The sequence below is a fragment of the Canis lupus genome, chromosome 38 (genome assembly GCF_003254725.2).
Source record: "Canis lupus dingo isolate Sandy chromosome 38, ASM325472v2, whole genome shotgun sequence".
Classification (NCBI taxonomy): Eukaryota; Metazoa; Chordata; class Mammalia; order Carnivora; family Canidae; genus Canis; species Canis lupus.
In genome coordinates this window covers 12,169,748-12,189,894 of record NC_064280.1, presented here as the reverse complement: position 1 = coordinate 12,189,894, position 20,147 = coordinate 12,169,748, and the positions used below count along the sequence as shown (strand labels likewise).

At 34.1% G+C, this 20,147-nt stretch overlaps 1 protein-coding gene across 1 annotated transcript in view; it reads left to right on the top strand.

Moving 5' to 3' along the window:
* Positions 1 to 20,147, top strand: part of USH2A (usherin) — a 686,658-nt gene that overhangs the window by 52,536 nt on the left and 613,975 nt on the right. Inside the window, 5 exon segments of the mRNA XM_025420646.3 lie at positions 13,091 to 13,154; positions 15,841 to 16,135; positions 17,089 to 17,273; positions 17,771 to 17,992; positions 19,108 to 19,201. Of these exon segments, the coding sequence (XP_025276431.3) occupies positions 13,091 to 13,154; positions 15,841 to 16,135; positions 17,089 to 17,273; positions 17,771 to 17,992; positions 19,108 to 19,201 (860 nt within the window).

Below are 20,147 nucleotides of genomic sequence, written 5' to 3'. Positions count from 1 at the left end.
TATTCTTCCATTATTTTTTTTTTCTTGACTCTCACTTCCTCCACCAGACACTGTTTTGTTTCTTCTCTTTTTTAAGCAAAACTCAAGATTTTGTGAATGAGATCTGTCTTTAATTCTTTTCTAGTTCAGCTGTCTACAGTCAGGCTTTAGCTCACCACTATAAACTATACCTGTCAAATCTCTACTGACCTTCACATCATAAACTAATAGTTAATTTCACATCTTTATCCTGTTTGACCCATCAACATCATTTAATGAGTTGAGATCACTAAGACTCAAGCATCTAAGACTGCATTATCTCCTGGCTTGCCTCTGAATTCCTAATTGCTACTTCTCAGTTTGACTTCCTGCTTCTTCTTTATCCAATTGACTTCTTAATATTGGTATCCCAGGCCTCACACCTTGGCTCTCTTCCCAAGTCTATATACATACATTCTCTTAAGCATTACCTCCAGATTCGCAGTTTTAAAATACCATCTAAATGGCTTAAATTCTAAATTGAAATCTACCTTCCATCCTTCCCTCAGCTCTTTCCTAGGTTCTTGACTGCTACATCAGGCTATCTAAAATCTCCATTTAGATGCTTAATTTATATCTCAAATTTATTTTTTTTTCTGAAACCAGGCTTCTGATGTTTTAGATCTCTCACGTTGACCCACACATTGTTTCTTCTATAATCCTCCCTCTCTTAGGTAAGGACAATTTCATTTTTTCCCTAACTCAGAACAAAAGATTAGAGTCATCCTTGCCAATTCTTCTCACATTTGACATATGTGTCAGAAGAGTCCTGTTGTTACCTTCAAAATATGTCCAGATTTTGATTCCTTCTTATCACCTCCACTAGAATCATCCAAGTCCAGGACACGGTTACTGCTTTTGCCTAGATTATTGCAAAGTATTTTAACTGCTTCTACCTTGGCCCTCCACTTTCTTCTCAGCAGAGTAGCCAGGGTTGTTCTATTACACATGAGTCAGATCACATTACCTCTCTGTTTAAAATGCTCTGTTATTTTCCTACCTCACCAGACTGAAAGCCACCATTTTTTTAAATGGCCTGTAAGACCTATATGATCTGACTGCATTTACTTCTTTGGCTTTACTATTACTATCATTTCTTTAGTTTCCTTTGTCTTACCCAAACTGGCCTTGTTGCTGTTACTTAAATGTGTGAAGCACACTTCTGTCTTAGGGTTTTTGCAGTATTCACTATTCCTTTAGTTTGGAGGTCTTTACCTCCTGGTATCTACAGGGCTGACTCCCTCTCTTATTTGGGTCTGCTCACATATCACCTTCTGCATGAAATCTTCTCTACTACTCTGTTTAAAATTGCAAGTACCAGTTTCCCACTTTTGGCCCTCATTATACTGCTCTTTTATTCCCCCCATGCACTTACTACTTTAACATATTATATGAGTTACTTATTATTTTTGTTGTGTATGTATAGTTTGTCCTCAAGAATGTAAATTCTGTGAAGACAGGGATTTTTTTTTGTTTACATTGTCCACTAATGTGAACATGGTAAGAGCCTAGAAGATTGCCTGTCACATGGTAGCATTCAATAAATATTTGCTGTTTGCTTAATAAATGAATGAAGTAGGAGGATCTAATGGGTGGAATGTATGGGTACAGCTTAAGTTGTCTGTAAGCCTTACCTCTTTGGTAGTGTTCCAAAAGTGATATCTAATGAGCTTGCTTTGTTTATTAGAATGGAAAATATTGCAAAGTAGTAGTTGAGCAGACACTGCAGTTAAAGGAGGAGTCCAAGGTATATCATAAAAAGAAATATTGGGGATAAAAGAACTTTATGTGTACATGGGTGCATATGTGAGGTGGGGAGGAGGAAGGGAGAAGAAGAAAAAGAGGTAAAGGTTAATGGAGGGAAGGAGATGAGAGAAGGGAGAGCATAGGGAGTAAGCTTAGGGGAATGATTATTTGAGATAGAAAGGGAACATTCAAGTAGAAATGACATAAGGTCATTTGAAACAGGAGAATGGATTTGAGGATTGATTTAGGCTAATGATACAGAGGTAAGAATATTCCTTATAGAGGTTAATGATACAGAGGTAAGAATATTCCATATAGAGGTTATTTTTGAAGTTCTAGAAGCAGACAAAATTCTTGAAGGAGTGAAATGTAAAAAAAAAAAAAGAACTACAGATAGAAGGTTGGAGGATGGGGATAAATAAGAGAGGCAGTTGAGGAGTGCAGATGTAGTCTATAAGGGTTATGATATTAGAAGACAAGTGAAGAACATTTCAAGGTGTTCTTCAATAATATTAAACAGCGAAATATTAAGGAGAAGAAGTTTTAAAACTGAATATCACACCTACGGTGGCTATCAAGAGGGTACTTTTGGTCTAGGGATTGAGAAAAGGGAATGTAGATCATTTATAATGAAACTGAGTGGTAAGGAAAAGGAGGCTTTGAATGTTGATATTGGAGAAAGCTGGTTCTGAAGAGAAGGAAAGTAATTGGATGAAATGAGCATAACATAAGCTTCTGTTTTCTGGTGGTTGTTTACTACTTTTAAATATTTTGGGATCCCTGGGTGGCGCAGCGGTTTGGCGCCTGCCTTTGGCCCAGGGCGCGATCCTGGAGACCCAGGATCGAATCCCACGTCGGGCTCCCGGTGCATGGAGCCTGCTTCTCCCTCTGCCTATGTCTCTGCCTCTCTCTCTCTCTCTGTATGACTATCATAAATAAAAAAAAAATTAAAAAAAATATTTTATGGCCATCTGTTGATTCTTCAGGATAACAACTTCTTTTTTACTGATTTAAATAATGATTCTGGAGGTAAATTTTCAAATTTTCTTAATTCAAGAAATTTTATAATAGTACATGTATTGTGCATTTGTATAATAATACCTGTATTGTATATGACTGTACATTGAATGCTTGTGGTTTTTTGTAATTTTTGTTTGCAGTAGTAGTTTCATTTGGAGCTTTATTTCCTTCTTATAGTTCCAAAACAATGGAAATACAGTCTTATCCTTTGCTGTTGATGCCTAAAAACAACATTAACAATAACACCAAAACCAGAAAACACATTCTAGGTTTTTTGGCATGAGGCCCATACCATTTCGAGAATTAAAAAAAAAGTAAATAAATAAATGCGCAAGCTATTTCGATGCTCTATTCTAGAACCATCATATTTTGAAGTTCTAGATTCTTATGATTTGTTTTTGAATATAATGTTTTCTTCAGTGTCACACTGAAGTAAATAGAGATCACATAATTAACCTGATCCCTTCATGCATGCCTTTGTTTTCAATTTGAATTCTTGATAGGAATGATGAAAGGTCATTATCTAAGTATTTGTTGAAAGGACACAGATTTATTTTTATTCTAAAACACTGAGAGTTTGTGGTTTGTTTTTTTTTTTACATATGTGAGTCTATTGATAGTGTCAAAATGCTTATTCTTTAAGTCCTGTTATTTTCAAAAATGAAGATGCTTATGATGATATCATACTAGATATTATTTCTAAAAAAATATCCAGTAGTTATCTTTAATTCTTTTAATGTGTGGTAGATATCTCTATTTAAAGCCATCTATGCCTATTATTCTTCTTCCAGTTCTAATTCTAAAACTTTTGCTTCACAAGGGGCAGATCCAGTCTCTATAACTTAACCTGTTGTTACTACCATTTATCTGGCTTTAGCATTTATAGTAGCATCTAGCTTTCTAAAATAACTTAGAAATATCCAATTTTCTTTATATCAGTGATTTTTCCAGGCAAGGGACATTTATAACATTGAAATTTCAAAATGTATTTAAACAATTTTTAAAGATTCTTAAAGATCTCCTTTCCTATTCTGTATTTACATTTATCATTCTCATGTATGTTTTTATGCTTTTATTATAAGGTTGCTTCATATAAAATTGCCATTTTTGTATGTTAAAAATGTCTAGATATTAACTATTTCAAATGACTCAAACTAATATGCATTTAAGTATCTTTAAGTAATATAATATTGGCTAATATCTTCATTTTTGTTAAAATGAATGACTTAGTATATTTTCAGCTTGATTTTTGCACAAAAATTGTTTCTAGGAATTACTTGAGGTCGGTTTATTTATTTTAGTTTCATTATTTATATCTTATTTTATGAATAAAAGCATGTATTATTTATTCCTAAGGTGGCAGTTAGGTTTTATCTCTTTTTATAATTTATAAAATTGTCTCCTTATACACATTTGTTTTACTTTTTCCTTTCTACTCTGGAAAATTTATTTTTCTTACTTAATTGCCTTGGCTAGTATGTCCAGAACAATGTTGAATACAAGTGGCAAAAGAAGACTCTGTGTCTTGTTCCTGACTGTAGAGTTTTTCACCATTAAATGTAATGTTAACTATAGCTTTTAATAAATGCCCTTTATTAGATAAGGAAGTTCCCTTCTTTCGTAGTTTGTTTTTATAATGAAATAATATTGTTGTAGAGATTATTTAAATACATTGATATTGATAAATATAATGAAATAGTATTGGAATTTGGTAAATGCTTTTCCTGCATCTATGGAGAGGATCAGTTGTTTTTTTTTATCCTTTATTCTATCAATAATGTGCATTATTTAATAGTCATATATTGAACTAGATTTATATCTCTGGTATAAATCTCACTGCCTTATGGTAAATAATCTTTTTATTTGTGGTGCTGGATTTGGTTTACTAGTAATCTATTGTAGATTTTGCCTCTGTTCATAAAACATATTGACTTGTAACTTTCTTTTCTTGTGATGTCTTTTTTGGTTTTGGTATCAGAATAAGATGACATCATAGAGTCAGCTCATTCTGTGAATGATTTGAGAAGTATTTCTTCATCTTCTCTTTTTAGAACAGGTTGTGAGGGATTGATGCTATTCCTTCTTTAAATGTTTAGAAGAATTCACTAGTGAGGGCATCAGATCCTGGGTTTTCTTTGTGGATAATTTTTTAATTACTTATTTATTTTCTTTGCTTCTTAACACTCTATTCAGATTGCCTATTTCTTCTTGAGTCAGTTTCAGTAGTTTTTACCTTTCTAGGAATTTGTTTAGTTTATCTAATTTTTAGCATACAGTTGTTTATAGGATTACCTACAAACCTATTACCTTTTCATGTCTGTGAGGTCAGTTGTAATGTTCCTTCTTTCATTCTTGATTTTAGTAATCAGACTCTTCTCTCCTTTTTTTTCGTGGTCAGTCTAGCTAAATGTTTGTCAGATTTGCTAATCATTTCAAAGAATAAACTTTTGATTTTGTTGGCTTTTCCTATTGTTTTTCTATTTTCTATTTCTCTTATATCTACTCTAATCTTTATAATCTTTCTGCTTGCTTTGGGTGGAGTTTTCTCTTTTATTATAGTTTCTTAAGGCAGAATATTAGGTCTTTGATTTGATTGAGTTCTTCTTTAATATAGATATTTATAGCTGTATTTCACTTTAAGCATCACTTTATCTGAAACTCATCAAGTGTGATATGTCATATGTTTATTTTCATTTGTCTTAAAGTATTTTCTAGTTTTTTCTGTGTGATTTATTCTTTAATCCATTGGTTATTGAGAATGTGTTTGGTTATAGTTTATGTGGTATGTCTTTTTTCTATCTTCTAACTTTCAATCCATTTGTTTCTTCAAGTTTGTCTCTCATAGAATGCGTATAGTTGGATCATAATTGTGTTTTTGTCCCTATTCTCCCAATATCTACTTATCTGGGGGATGATTACACCATTTACATTTAATGTAATTATTGATAAGGTAGTTGAGATATTTGTTTTCTATATGGCTTTTTGTTCCTCTGTTTCTCCATTACTGCTTTTTTTTGTGTCGGTATTTTTGACTGTAGTATTTTAACCCCCTTGTCATTTCTTTTACTGTATTCATTATCTTGTTGGTAGTTTCCCAGGGTATTACACTTAACATCTTATAACAGTCTAGTTCTAATAATACTAACTTAATTTCAACAGTAGACAAAAACTTTGTACCTATTTAGTTTTGTTTCCCTCCCCCTTTGCATTGTCATTCAAATTGTGGTATTAGATGCCCCTTAACACAGATTTATTTGTTTTTGTTTGTTTGTTTTAAAAGAGAGAAAGCATAAGCAGAGAGACAGAAGGAGAGAAAGAGAGAGACTCTTAACAGGCTTTACTCTTAGCACAGAGCCTGATGTAGGGCTCCATCTCAAGATCCTGAGACTATGACCTGAGCTGAAATCAAGAGTTAGACACTTAATTGACTGAGTTGCCCAGGTGCCCCAACACAGATTTATAATTATTATTTTATGCAGTTTGTTTTTAAATCAAGAAAAGAAAAAATAATTATGAAAAAATGCACTTATCTTCTCTTTTATATTTATCTTTGTAGTTACTGTAAAAGGACTCTTCATTGGAACTCCTGAGTAGCTCAGTGGTTGAGTGTCTGCCTTCAGCTCAGGGAGTGATCCTGGAGCCCTGGGATCAAGTCCCACATTGGGTTCCTTGCATGGAGCCTGCTTCCCCTATCTCTGTCTCTCTCTTCCTCTCTCTGTGTTTCTCATGAATGAATGAATGAATGAATAAAATCTTTATTAAAAAAAGATATTCTTCATTTCTTCAGGTGCATTAGAGTTACTGTCTAGTGTCCTTTTATTTCAGCATAAAAGCTTACTTTAGTAGTTTTTATGAAGCAGGTCTACTAGTCACAATTCTCTCTCTCTCTCTCTCTCTTTTTTTTTTTTTTTTTTTTTTTTACCTGGGGATGTCTTAATATGTCCTTCATTTTTGAAGAATAGGTTTACTGGAAAGAAAATATTTAGTTGACAATAATGGTTTCTTTTAGTGTTTTAAATCGGTCATCTCACTGCCTTTTAGCCTCCAATGGTTTCTTATTAAAAATATGTTGTTAATCTTGGGGCACTTAGGTGGCTTGGTTGGTTTAAGCTTGGACTCTTGATTTCAGCTCAGGTCATGATCTCAGGGTCATGGGATTGAGCCTTGTGTTTGGCTCGGTGTTCAGCAAGGAGTCTGCTTCTCTCCCTATTTCTCTCCCTTTTCCTCTTCCCCTACCCCCATGTGTTTTCTCTTTCTCTCAAATAAAATAAATAAATATTAAAAAATATGTAGTTAATCTTACTGAATATACTTTGTATCAGAGGAGTCATTTCTCTTTTGCTGCTTTCATGACTTTCTCTGTTTTCCAACAGTTTGATAATGATATATCTGGTGTGGATCTCTTTGAATTTATCCATTTTCAGAGTTTCTCAAATGTGTAGATTAATGGTATTCATTACATTTGGGAAGGTTAATTATTTTAAAATTTTTTCCTCTTTTTTCTAACTCTTCTTTTGGGAATCCTATTATTCTTATGTTAGTACACTTGAAGGTGTCCCACAGATCTCTGAGTCTCTGTTTATTTTTCTGCATTTTATTTTTCCCTTTCTCAGACTAGATAACCTCAGTCGACCTATCTTTATGTTCATAATTTTTTCTTCTACTTCTTTGTTTCTGCTGATGAATTCCTCTAGTGAATTTTTATTTTTCTCCCTACTCATATTCTCTATTTGCTGAAACATCATTCTCATAATTTCCTTTAATTCTTTGAACATACTTTAAATAGTTGATTTAAAGTCTTTGTCTAGTAAGTTTACTTTATGGGGTTACAGTTGGCCATGTTTCTGTGGTTACTCCTCCCCACCCCCAACTGTGTTCAACCTATCAATTATAGTTTCTTTTTGTTGTTGTTTTAGCATGTGTCACTTGTTTTTTGTTGTTGTTAAAAACTGGACATTTTAATTAAAATAGCAAATCTGGAAATCAGTCTTCCATTTTCCAGGTTTATTGTTGTTTCTATTTGTTGTAGCTTGCTTTTTGGTGACTTTCCTGAATGAATTACATAAAGTCTTGTATTAGTGTCATATGTGACATTGAAATACCTGTTCAATTAACTTAGTGTTCAGCTAAGTGATTGAAAAGAGAATTTCTTAAATTCCTAAAATGAGTAAATTTTTCAGTCTTTGCTAAAAGCTTCATATTTGTTTTGTAGTGTGCCTCCAACATGTAAGGGAGTCAGCTGTCTTCTTTAGTCACCACTTCCTGCTTGTGCAGAACTAGAAGGCCAAGGAGAGCCATCTCAGGTCTCACTTGGGTGTTCACATAGCCGTTTGAATGTGCATGGGCTTCTAGATTTCCAGTAATATTTCAAAGCTTTGCAAAGCCCCCTATGGATATGTCATAATTCAGCTTTTCCATTTAACTTTTTTGATTTGTTTGTTGTTTCCCCAAATATTATCACTGCCTCAGGCAACTGCAATGTTAAGCAGTTGCCACTGATTATTTCCAACAAACATCCCCAGAGAAAAGACTGTCTCAGGATAAGCTCTGAGTCTGTTCAAATCTTGCTCATGGGGTTTTCTAAGATACAGCCAAACAGATTAAATGGTGACAATTTTCTGAGGTTGAGGCTTTGTAAGAACTCCAGTGTCATTCTAATATCTTCAGTGGCTGCTAGGCTGCTGCTTTTCACTGTGATAATAGGCGTTTATTTCCAAGGTTACCATTGAATGGCAGAGACAAGGATGGGAATAGAGTTAAAATGCCACAAAGACATGCTATTCTTACTGATATTCAGACATTAAAAAAAAGATACTCCCTGAATTTTTTTTGAAGATTTTATTTACTTATTCATGAGAGAGAGAGAGAGAGAGAGAGAGAGAGAAAAGTAGAGACACAGGTAGAGGGAGAAGCAGGCTCCACAGAGAGAGCCCAACATGGGACCCGATCCTGGGTCTCCAGGATCACACCCCGGGCTGAAGGTGGCACTAAACTGCCGAGCCCCCCGGGCTGTCCTATTCCCTGAATTGTTGAAAAACTTCATTTAACTTCTAGATTTCCAGAGAAGTTGATTTGACACTCTTTGCTAGTGTTTTTATTGCTTTTATGGCAGAGAGAATTGTCAGTTTTCCTTATTCTGCCATTTCTAATGACATCTTTCAGTGATTTCTTTCATCATTATCTTGCATTTTTTCCTATATACACTGCATGTTTCATTTGATTTATAATTAATATTTTGTGGGTAATATAAATGGTACTTTAAAATTTTATTTTCAGTGTTTCAGCACTAGTATATAAGAATTGAATTGATTTTTATATGTTTAACTTATATAAAATTTCTAAATTTTATTACTTCAAATAGCTTTTATGTAGATTCACTGGGATTCTTTAAGTATACACTCCTGTTACACACAAATAGAGGAAGTTTATATTTTTTCCTTTCCCATTCATGTGACATTTATTTATTTAGGCTATTTGAAAACCTGTATTTACCCTGATTTGTGTATTATATTATTTACTCACAGTTTACCCATTTAACTAATTTTGCTGCGCCTCCTGTTATATTGTGGATATGCTACATTTTTCAGTCATCATCTCTTTCTGAATAGGAAACTATGAGATATTTCTGGTATGAGTCATATCTATTTCTTTGATCCATTTATATTATTTAAACCTATTTTTGCTATATTTTCAAAGAAGAATCGTTTTATGAAATATTTATTCCAATGAATATCTAATGTTAAAGAACTGGCCACTAGCAAAGAAATGAGTAAAATCTATTTTTATGACAGTATTCTTGAAATATTTTATGATATTTTCCCCAGAAATCAAAATCATAGTTCTCTTACATAGAATGGATGATTTCTAACTCTAGGTCTTTAGAGAACTTTTTCTAACGTTTTGTTTGGAAAATTTCTTCAAATATGAATTCTGCAGTAGAGAATGTGATTGTTCTATATTCAAACTCCAAAATTTAAAACTAAAATGGTTTTTAAAGGTCATAAAACACAGCCCCTTTATTTTACAGGTGATAAAATATGTTTCATTATATGTCTGCAGCAGAGCTCCCTTTAACTATTATTAAAATATAGGAAGTCAATTCTAATTTATCATCATTGAAATGTACATCTCCACTTCTACACCTTGGCCTGACTACCATCATCTTTCACTTGGATTGCTACAATAGCTTAACTGGTCTCACTACTTCTACCATTTTCCCTTACATTCTATTCTTAACACTTTAAAATAAACCTGAGATCATGTCACACCTCTACTCTAAACCCTCCAGTGACTTTCTATTTCATTCAGAATAAAAATAAAAGTCTTCACAGTAGGTTTGCAAGGTTTTTAATGATTTGAACCCCATTACCCCCAGCCAGTTACTTGTCTGACCTAATCTTCCAATAGCCTCCTCTCTTTATTCGGCTCCAGGAAGCTAGCTCCTTGCAGTTCCTTTCACATGCCAAGCATATTGCCTTAAGGGTCCTCTCATTGACTCCTCTCTGGAATATTTTGCCCCTAGATATATGCATGATTCATTCCTTTTCCCCTTCAATACCACATTCTCAATGAGGCCTGTTTGGAACATACTATCCAAATTAAAAATCCAGTCTGTGCTTTCCAAACTGGTCTAATTTTCCCAATTTTTCATATCATTTATCATATGTTCTAGTTCACTACATAAATTGCTTACTTACTATGTTCATCTAGATGCTTGAATGCAAGCTCCATAAAATGAAGTTTTTTGTTTGTGCCTATTTTGTTAACTGATATATCTTTGGAACGCATGAAAGTGCTTAGCACATTATAGGCTCTCAATAAGTACTTGTTGAATGAATTAATGTATAAAAGAATAAAACCACATTGACACACTAAAGCTATGATTCTGGTTTTGACAAAATCAAAACATTCATCATTTTTGCTTTCATTTGTATTAGGCCTTTCAAAATCTCAAATGATTATCTCTTATTTTTTATGATCTGTGTTTTCTGGTTATTTGAGATAAAGCACTTACTAGTGGGGCACTTTAAATTCAGGGTGTAGACTTAGAACATGGGTTATAAAGGATGCTAGGGAGTTAAGAGATAGGGATTGGGTGTGAATACGTGAAGGCAAAGAAACAAGAGGTAGATCCAGCTTACTTCATTTAGAAAGACAAGAAAATTTATACCTCAGAAAGAAAATTTTTACCAAGAGTAATTTCGTGTTTGTCTTTCCTACTCTCCAGACAAAAAAGGTACAAAAGCACACAATGACTTAACTGTATTCATGCCTGTTCTTCCCATCTTTCCTCCTATGTCCAAGGAAGGCATATCCTTCCTTATGCTATTTCCTACTTTGCTTAGCTTTAGATCTTAGAGGTCAATTTATCAAGTTTTCTGGATGGCCAATTCACCAATGGAATTTTGTAATGTTTTTAAATTTCTTTTAAAATTTAATTTTTTTAAATTATACATTTTAAAGCAAACTGTTGAAAATTTAAAAACTTCTACGAAGTTTTATAGTATTTTTTGTTTTGTCTTCATAACACCATTTCAAGAAATAATTAGTTTGCACTTGTTTCAGCTACCTGTTTCTGGACAGATAGGATAGGGCAACTCCCCTTACAGAAAAGTCAGAGGATGAGGCTGCATGGTCCACCTTTTTTCCTGTGGACTTCAGGATATAGTGTAAATGAAAGCCTGAGACAGAGGAGTGGAAGGGAAAAGCCCTTAGATATATTTTTCTTAAAGTATATTGATTGAAAATGTCTATGCTTATGAAAAAATATATATGAGATATTCTTGATCCTTTCTTAAATATCCTTCAATATAAATATACATAAAATACATATATATATATACACACATGCACGCACACATTTACACAGACACACTTTTTATGCCAAGTGTCACCCTCTTTGCTCATTTATCTCCTCTTGCTTCTGAGATCAACATCTCAGACTATTCAGTGTGCTAATTCTACTCCGCATCTTTTATTCATCAGATATATCCTAACTCTGCCCTAGTTTCTTCTATGTCACCACCAAGGAGGTACAGCAAAGACAGATCAAATATTCTTTAAAACTGTATTATCAAGACAAAATAAAAAAGGTATAGTTTAACAACAAACACATTTGAGGAAATGGTCATTTGGTAAGTTGGCCATTGATCTAAATTTAATTTAAAACCACTTAATTATTGAATTGGTACCATAAGGTACATCACATCCCCTTTCATATTCTCATGATCAAACTCTAGCTAGAATTTTGTCATTTTAATCAAGTTTTTCTCATTATTACAAGCACAAGAAAAAAACTTAGAGGTGGTAATTTTCTTAGCTTTTTCTGTTGCCACTCTTGTAGGCTTATCTGCTATTAAATCCGAAATAAATATTTGCTAAATGAATCAATAAAATAATATTAAGTGGTTTAAGACTGACATCTACCTCCACCTTGAAAGTTCACCTAATTCAATGCAGAATGGGTTTTGAATCGGCTTGTCTTAGAAGAATTCTCAGGAGATAATGGAATTTGAGACTGAGCTAGAATGCCATTGATATATGTGAATAACTCAGAATTTATGAGTAGGAGGTTTTCAATTTATCCTCATTTACTGGAGATTTTCTAGACCAGGCATTAATCTAAGTTTGGAGATGACCCAAAGTGATACTCTGGACCTTAGAGACAGAACAGGGGGATGATAGGACAGGTGGGGAGTCTTCCTCTTGGCAATGCAAATGCTCTGGAAATTGCAGTCGAAAGTAGATGACAATCAAATTTAGCACTGATAACATGATAGATTTATAGGTTTATAAACTAGGGAGAAATTTGATTTGGAGAGTTATGGAATGAATAAGTCACAGGGATGAAAAGTACAGCATAGGGAATAGAATCAATGGTATTATAATACATTTTATAGTGACAGATGGGAGCTACACTTGTGGTGAACATTGTATAACAAATAGAGTTGGTGAATTATTATGTTGTACCCCAGGAACTAATTTAACATTGTGTGGGGTTTAACTATACCCCAATTAAAAGAAATAGTAAAAAAAAAATATTTGACCCACAAATTAGGCCAGTAAGTAGACTGGGCAGATATTCACTTTGACTTATCTGCAATGTCTATAGAGATAACTATGACTATTAATTATCCTATGGAATTAGCAAAATATATATATTCGTCTGTAGGAATTTGATATTCGTCTGTAGGGCTATGATATAAGTGGAGGTTTTATAGGTTTAAAGGAATCACTTGAATGTTTGTCAGACACCACGTGGAAAACTATGACTTTTTATATTATGTATTTTGTGTGTACTCTGCAGGATTAGAGCAGTTTGTTGGAAGAATGCAAGATTTTCGATTATATCAAGTGGCGCTCACAAACAGGTAAGTGAATGTGGTGTTTTAAAGCTCGACAGGTGTAAGAATAATTCCTGAATTCACTTATATAAGAGTTGCAAAAGATTATATTGTTTTTCATTTTTACAGCATTTCACAAATGTCACCTAATTAATGTTTACAGTGTTTACGTTGGCTTAGTCTATGGTTGTTATTCATTAGTGCTATTCTGTTGGGTAATCCCTTATAATATGAAATTGATCAACTTCTTTACAAGGGATTTTTTCTAAGGCCACTAGATTTTTGAACAAGTTGTATTACAGAATTTGGGATACATTGATTTAAATGTTCTGTATGAAGTAGTTTATGATATGTAGGAAACTGCTATATCTGCCTTTCAAAATTGCTTTGTTGAATTTATAAGTGCTAGAGAATTTAGAACAATGAAAATGATTATTTTGATATGTGAGAAAGTCTCAAGAGACTGAGCTATTAGAGGTGGAGACAAGAATGAATAATCTGAAGTATTGTTATATATTTTTCTATTTCCAGTGAACACAAATTATATAGACTTGGACTAGGGTTAAGCAAGTATTTCCTCATCTTGAGAATAGGTGGAAAATCTTTATTAGTAATTCTCAAAGACATGTAGATTTTCATTCTGTTCAGAAAAGTTCAAGTGAAATTCTGCTCAGATGTCCTCTGAAGTTTCTTTCCCAAGTAAAGTGATTTTTTTTTAGATTTTTTAAAAAGATTTTTATTTATTCATGAGAGAGAGAGAGAGATACAGAGAGAGAGGCAGAGACACAGGCAGAGGGAGAAGCAGGCTCCATGCACGGAGCTTGACTTGGGACTTGATCCCAGAGACCCTGGGTGGAAGGCAGGCGCTAAACCACTAAGCCACCCGGGCTGCCCAAGTAATGATTTGTACTTTTTTTTTCAAGTAATGATTTTTTAAAAAATATTGTACTTATTTATTCATGAGAGACACACAGAGAGGCAGAGACGTAGGCAGAGGGAGAAGCAGGTTCCCTGTGGGGAGCCTGATGTGGGACTCGATCCCAGGACCTGGGGATCACACCCTGAACCGCTGAGTCACCGAGGTGTCCCCCAAATAATGATTTGATGGTATAATAGTATATTGTTGTATGTATGAGTTGATGTTGTTTACTTCTACTGAGGATCAAAAATAATGATGTTTACTCATATTTCTTAAAGGAAGATGTAAATTAGTGTGGTGGATTTCCAAATGATGAAAGTAGCTCTTATCAATTTGAGAAGTGTTGCTCCTCAACATTCTTATAAACATTCTTTTAATATAAAAAGAAATATAAAAATTATTTTAACATAAACATTCTTTACTAGTCTATATCAAGAGATATCTGAACAAAGGGTGCTGTACCGCTGGGACACATAATTAAATTTGATGCTAATAGTCTCAACTATCCTTTTTTTAAAATTTTTTTATTGGAATTCAATTTGCCAACATATAGCATAACACCCAGTGCTCATCCCACCAAGTGCTCCCCTCAGTGCCCATCACCCAGTCACCCCAACCCCCCGCTCACCTCAACTATCCTTTTAATCACTTCTGTCTAAAATTCTGGAGAGCAGTGTTGCTATAATATGGGGGCAAATCAAGTTTTTCCCTGGGGCAAAGATTTCACTTTTGGTCCTATTTAAAACCTGGTGTCAATTAGAAAATATCAATAAGATTTAAAGAAGAAGGTGTGATTTCATGTGATTTAGTGAATGGAAAAATTGCTTGACTCCATCCCCCCACTGGAATCTGAGGGAAGAATCCTGGCCTGTCTAGTTAGACCAGGGTTACTGATGTTGGCCTACCTGAGATGTCTGGAAGGTATTATGGGGAAGAATGCCTATATTAGAATGACTAATTCTGACTAGAACAGGTATATTGCCCTTAATGGAAAAATTAAATATATCTGCCTGGAATTGGCGTTATTCTTTGACTGTTGGCAGCTGCCAGATGATCTGAAGCCATTGAAGCACTTTGGGGTGCCAGGATCTGTACTGATGAGTCACAGGAAACCACTGACAAATGGTTTTGGCCTCAGTCCTTTAACTTAAAACAGTTCAGCGTTTGGGCGTCTGCCTTCAGCCCAGGGAGTGATCCCATAGTCCCGGGATCGAGTCCCACATCAGGCTCTCTGCATGGAGCCTGCTTCTCCCTCTGCCTGTGTCTCTGCCTGCCTCTCTCTCTGTGTCTCTCATGAATAATAATAATAATAATAATAATAATAATAATAATAATAATAAACAGCAACAGATAAAATGATACTTGTTTTCTTATTTCTTTCCCATGGATGAACTGGAAACCCTATTACTCCTAGTATTTTCAATGTATTATTGTCCACCTTTGGGATAAGTCAGTTTAACAACCTAAATGAATGTTACTTTTCTTTTTCATCACAAATAGATACAGTAGACTATTATGATATTTAAATAAGTGTCTCAGTAATCAGACGAGGGCTTACACATGCTTCTCAATGTAAAAAGTAACTCTTAAGAATTAACTCTTTCTAATATCCATTTTATATGTCTGTTTATTTGGCCAGGAATGCGTTTGACTTTATGTTCTGTTTATAAAATAATTAAAGTTAGATGGATAGTGATCCAAACATGAAGATTGTGATATGCATTTGTAACAACCCTTGGAAGTTCTATTACTGCTGAGCTATTTGTCCTTACAGTCTGCTTCTTACACCCACAGGGAGATTCAGGAAGTTTTCTCTGGAGATCTGCTCAGACTGCATATTCAGTCACATTGCCGCTGCCCTGGAAGCCACCCTAGGGTCCATCCTTCGGTACAGCGGTACTGCATTCCTAATGATGCAGAAGACACAACCACTGATAGGGTGTTACGGCTGAATCCTGAAGCCCATCCTCTTTCTTTTGTCAATGATAATGATATTGGTACTTCATGGGTTTCACATGTGTTTACAAACATTAGCCAGCTTCATCAAGGAGTGACTATTTCAATAGATTTGGAAAATGGACAATATCAGGTAATTTGAAATAATAGAGTGTATTAGTTTCCTCTAACTGCCATAACCAATCACTGCTAATTTCGTGCCTTAAAATAATAGAAATGTATTCGCTCACAGTTCTGAAGATTGAAATACAAATCAAAGTATTGGCTGGGTGGTTCTCCCTCCCGAGCCTCCAGTGTCTGTAGAATCCTTCCTTGCTTTTTCCAGGTTCTGGGAGCTCCTGGTGTTCCTTGGCTTATGGCCCCATAACTCCCATCTCTGCCTCTGTTTGCAGGGGCCTTCCTCCTTGCTTCTCTCTGTGTGTCACTTCTTTCTCTTCGTTCTGTTGTAAGACCCAGCCTTCATCCAGGATGATTTCATCTTCAGATCTTTAACTTAATTACATCTGCAAATACCCTTTTTCCAAAGGTCACATTCACAGGTACTAGGAGTGAGTACTTGAATGTGTCTATTTGGGGATGCAATTCAATCTACTACAAGGTGAATTAGGTGACTGAACGTTACTTCACACTAGTAGTGTCTAGTAATGCATGAATTAAAAATATATAAAATAAAAGATGCAGGGCCTATTTTTAAAGATATATGAAATCATATGAGATATTGAAATAAAATCTTTTTATTATTAAGTAGTCCAAATTACTAAAAACTGAGGTGCTTATTCTAACTACTTAAGAAGAGCATATATAACAATTATGGGAGTAAGGTTCTTTTTCCATGTCTTTATATCAAACATATTATTAATTTGCACTTAATTTATAAAATCCTTGAGAAGGAATGGATATGCAATTGTAGAATGTGTTGCTTTTCCCATAGGGCTATGACATTTCTGGATGTCTAATAAATATTTGATGATTATCATTATGAGGAAGTAAGCTATTATATTTGAAATGAACAATTCACGGATTTGATTTAGAATGATGAGTCAAACTTAAAACTTTAAAGACAATGATTAACTTATCCATTTTCAGGTGTTTTATATTATCATTCAGTTCCTTAGTCCACAACCAACAGCAATAAAGATTCAACGGAAGAAGGAGGAGAGACTAGATTGGGAGGACTGGCAATATTTTGCTAGAAATTGCAGAGCTTTTGGAATGGAAAATAATGGAGAATTGGAAAATCCCGATTCTGTCAACTGTCTTCAGCTTCCCACGTATGAATATTTAACAAATAATTATCTTTGAAAGAGTTAATTTTAATAGACTAATGGATTAATAATAAGCAATAGGTGGACTAAGTCATACGACTGGTAGAGGTTTCCCTTCACCACTAGCCTTCTTGAAGCAGGTTCTTCTGAGACTCTTCCCCCCCCACCCAACTTGAGTTTTATACTATGTTTAAAGTTCTCATAAGAGACTTAAGAGTATCTCTTGTTTATATTCTCATTTGGGCTTTATAATCTGATTTTCAGTTTGCTTTAGCAAGTTAATATATATAATAGAATTTTATTATGTCCTTAAGGAAATGTTTTACTATGTTTTTCTGTGATGAAACTATATTGTTTGCCCATGAAATATATGCTATATATCTGTTTTCCCAGAATGAGGAATTTAAGCCATTATTGATATTGTGTAATGTTTCAAAGTTGTGATTCTTCTTTTTTAAAAATATGAATAGCTTTTCATAACTTCACATTTCTTTCATCAACAGTTTTACTCCATATTCCCATGGTAATGTCACATTTAGCATCCTAACACCTGGACCAAATCATCGTCCTGGCTACAACGACTTTTATAATACCCCATCTCTTCAAGAGTTTGTAAAAGCCACACAAATAAGAATTCATTTTCATGGACAGTACTATACAACTGAGACTCCTGTTAGCCTCAGGCACAGTTACTATGCAGTTGACGAAATCACCATCACGGGGAGGTAATGTTCATTACCAAGGTTTGATTGAAGGATGCTTTTCACTATGAGTTTGTTTCCAACAAGATTTTTGTCATACTTATTTAAAAATACGTTAAGATTTAGAGCAAGCCAGATTCCAAACTTGACATTTTGAAATAGTTTCCTACTCTACAAATTTTTGAAAAGATTGGTATGCTATTCTTTTCTGTATGTAAGACCACGTGGTTATGGAAACAATTTTCAAAAGCTGTTGGGTCTAGAAGGCATAATACCCTGAATCTGGCTTAGAAATAACTTACCAAGTATTTTGCTTTTTTTTCTGGAATATTATTTTCACATATTCTTGAAATCAGAGAGAAGGAGCTAGATTTCAAGTTACAACTATATTATCAGCTAGTTTGTAAGTATAGGGCTTGGTCTCCCCAAGTTCACAATTCACAATTTTATGGGAGATATTTGTTTTCTAGGAAGAAAAATCGAATATTGCCTAAATAATTATAAATATCTGACCATAATTGAGAACATGGCTCACAGTATTTCAAAATATGGATACCTGGAGAGCAACATACTCTCTGGTATGGAAATGGTACATACATAGGTTATATTTAGAATCAAGTTGTGCTAGAAGAGTGATATGCACTGTAAATAAAGTACATCTTTAAAAACCAGAATACCAAACTATAAGTGCTATTTGTTTAGTAATGGCATGATGTAAATAGTAATACTGTTAAATATTCATCATCTAATTTTGTAGAAAAAAAACAAATAATTGAAATATATTAATTTCATTCTGCAGTTTATTCTAAACTTTATTGTTTAATTGTGTATAACAGCTTTAGTAAATGCCTTCCCTGGCAAATTTGCCACATAGCTGATATAGGTGAAAACAAATTCCCTTCCCAGAGAAGCTTGAAAATTACCTTCTAAGAACAATGTGGTTTGGATATGGATGATATTTATCCAATACTTTAGGAATAATAAAAAACTTTCATGAACATTCATGTGATAAAAGAGATTGAATTTTGTGTTAACATACTTGTCTCCCTTGTTGGATCCACACAGTGGTTATATTCACAGGCCCTTAAATATATTCACAGTTGCGTTGACTTAGGAGTTGTCTGATGGTCTGTTTACAGATGTCAGTGCTATGGTCATGCTGATAAGTGTGACACAAGCAGCCAGCCCTATCGATGCCTCTGCTCTCTGGAAAGCTTCACCCAGGGACGTCACGTGAGTTCTCTGTTTGATGCATGAAAATCTAAAAAGAAGGGGGGGAAGGGAATGGAGAGGGTTGGTGAAATGATGACTATAAATTCTTTGAATTTAATTTTGGTCTACCCTATGGGTATGAATAGAAATGAATTGATATGAGCCTGAAATGTCAATTATTTCAGGAAATTTTTGGTAGAAAAAAACCCATCAAAAAGATGAAAATATCACTTTAAAAAATAAACTGTATCAGAAAAATAACAACTAAGAGCAAACCTTAAACCAAAGGGTTTTGTTTTATTTTTCTGTCTTTGTTTCATCAGCATTTTCATGTTTTACTAAACAATTCTTAAGGGGTCTGGATAGAATGGCATTAAAAATAAGGGTCTGAATCCTGCAACTAATGGATATTTACATATAGATATCTATGCAGCATAAGTGTCTTTTGGTGCAGAGATCTTTTTGAATTTGCATTGATTAAGTTGCATTCATTTCTTGATATCACTAGTTTTAATTAATTTGAAAATCTTTTTTTTTTTTTTTTTTTTTTTTTTTTTTTTTTTAATTGGTGTTCAATTTACTAACATACAGAATAATACCCAGTGCCCGTCACCCATTCACTCCCACCCCCCGCCCTCCTCCCCTTCTACCACCCCTAGTTCGTTTCCCAGAGTTAGCAGTCTTTACGTTCTGTCTCCCTTTCTGATATTTCCCACACATTTCTTCTCCCTTCCCTTATATTCCCTTTCACTATTATTTATATTCCCCAAATGAATGAGAACATATAATGTTTGTCCTTCTCCGACTGACTTACTTCACTCAGCATAATACCCTCCAGTTCCATCCACGTTGAAGCAAATGGTGGGTATTTGTCATTTCTAATAGCTGAGTAATATTCCATTGTATACATAAACCACATCTTCTTTATCCATTCATCTTTCGTTGGACACCGAGGCTCCTTCCACAG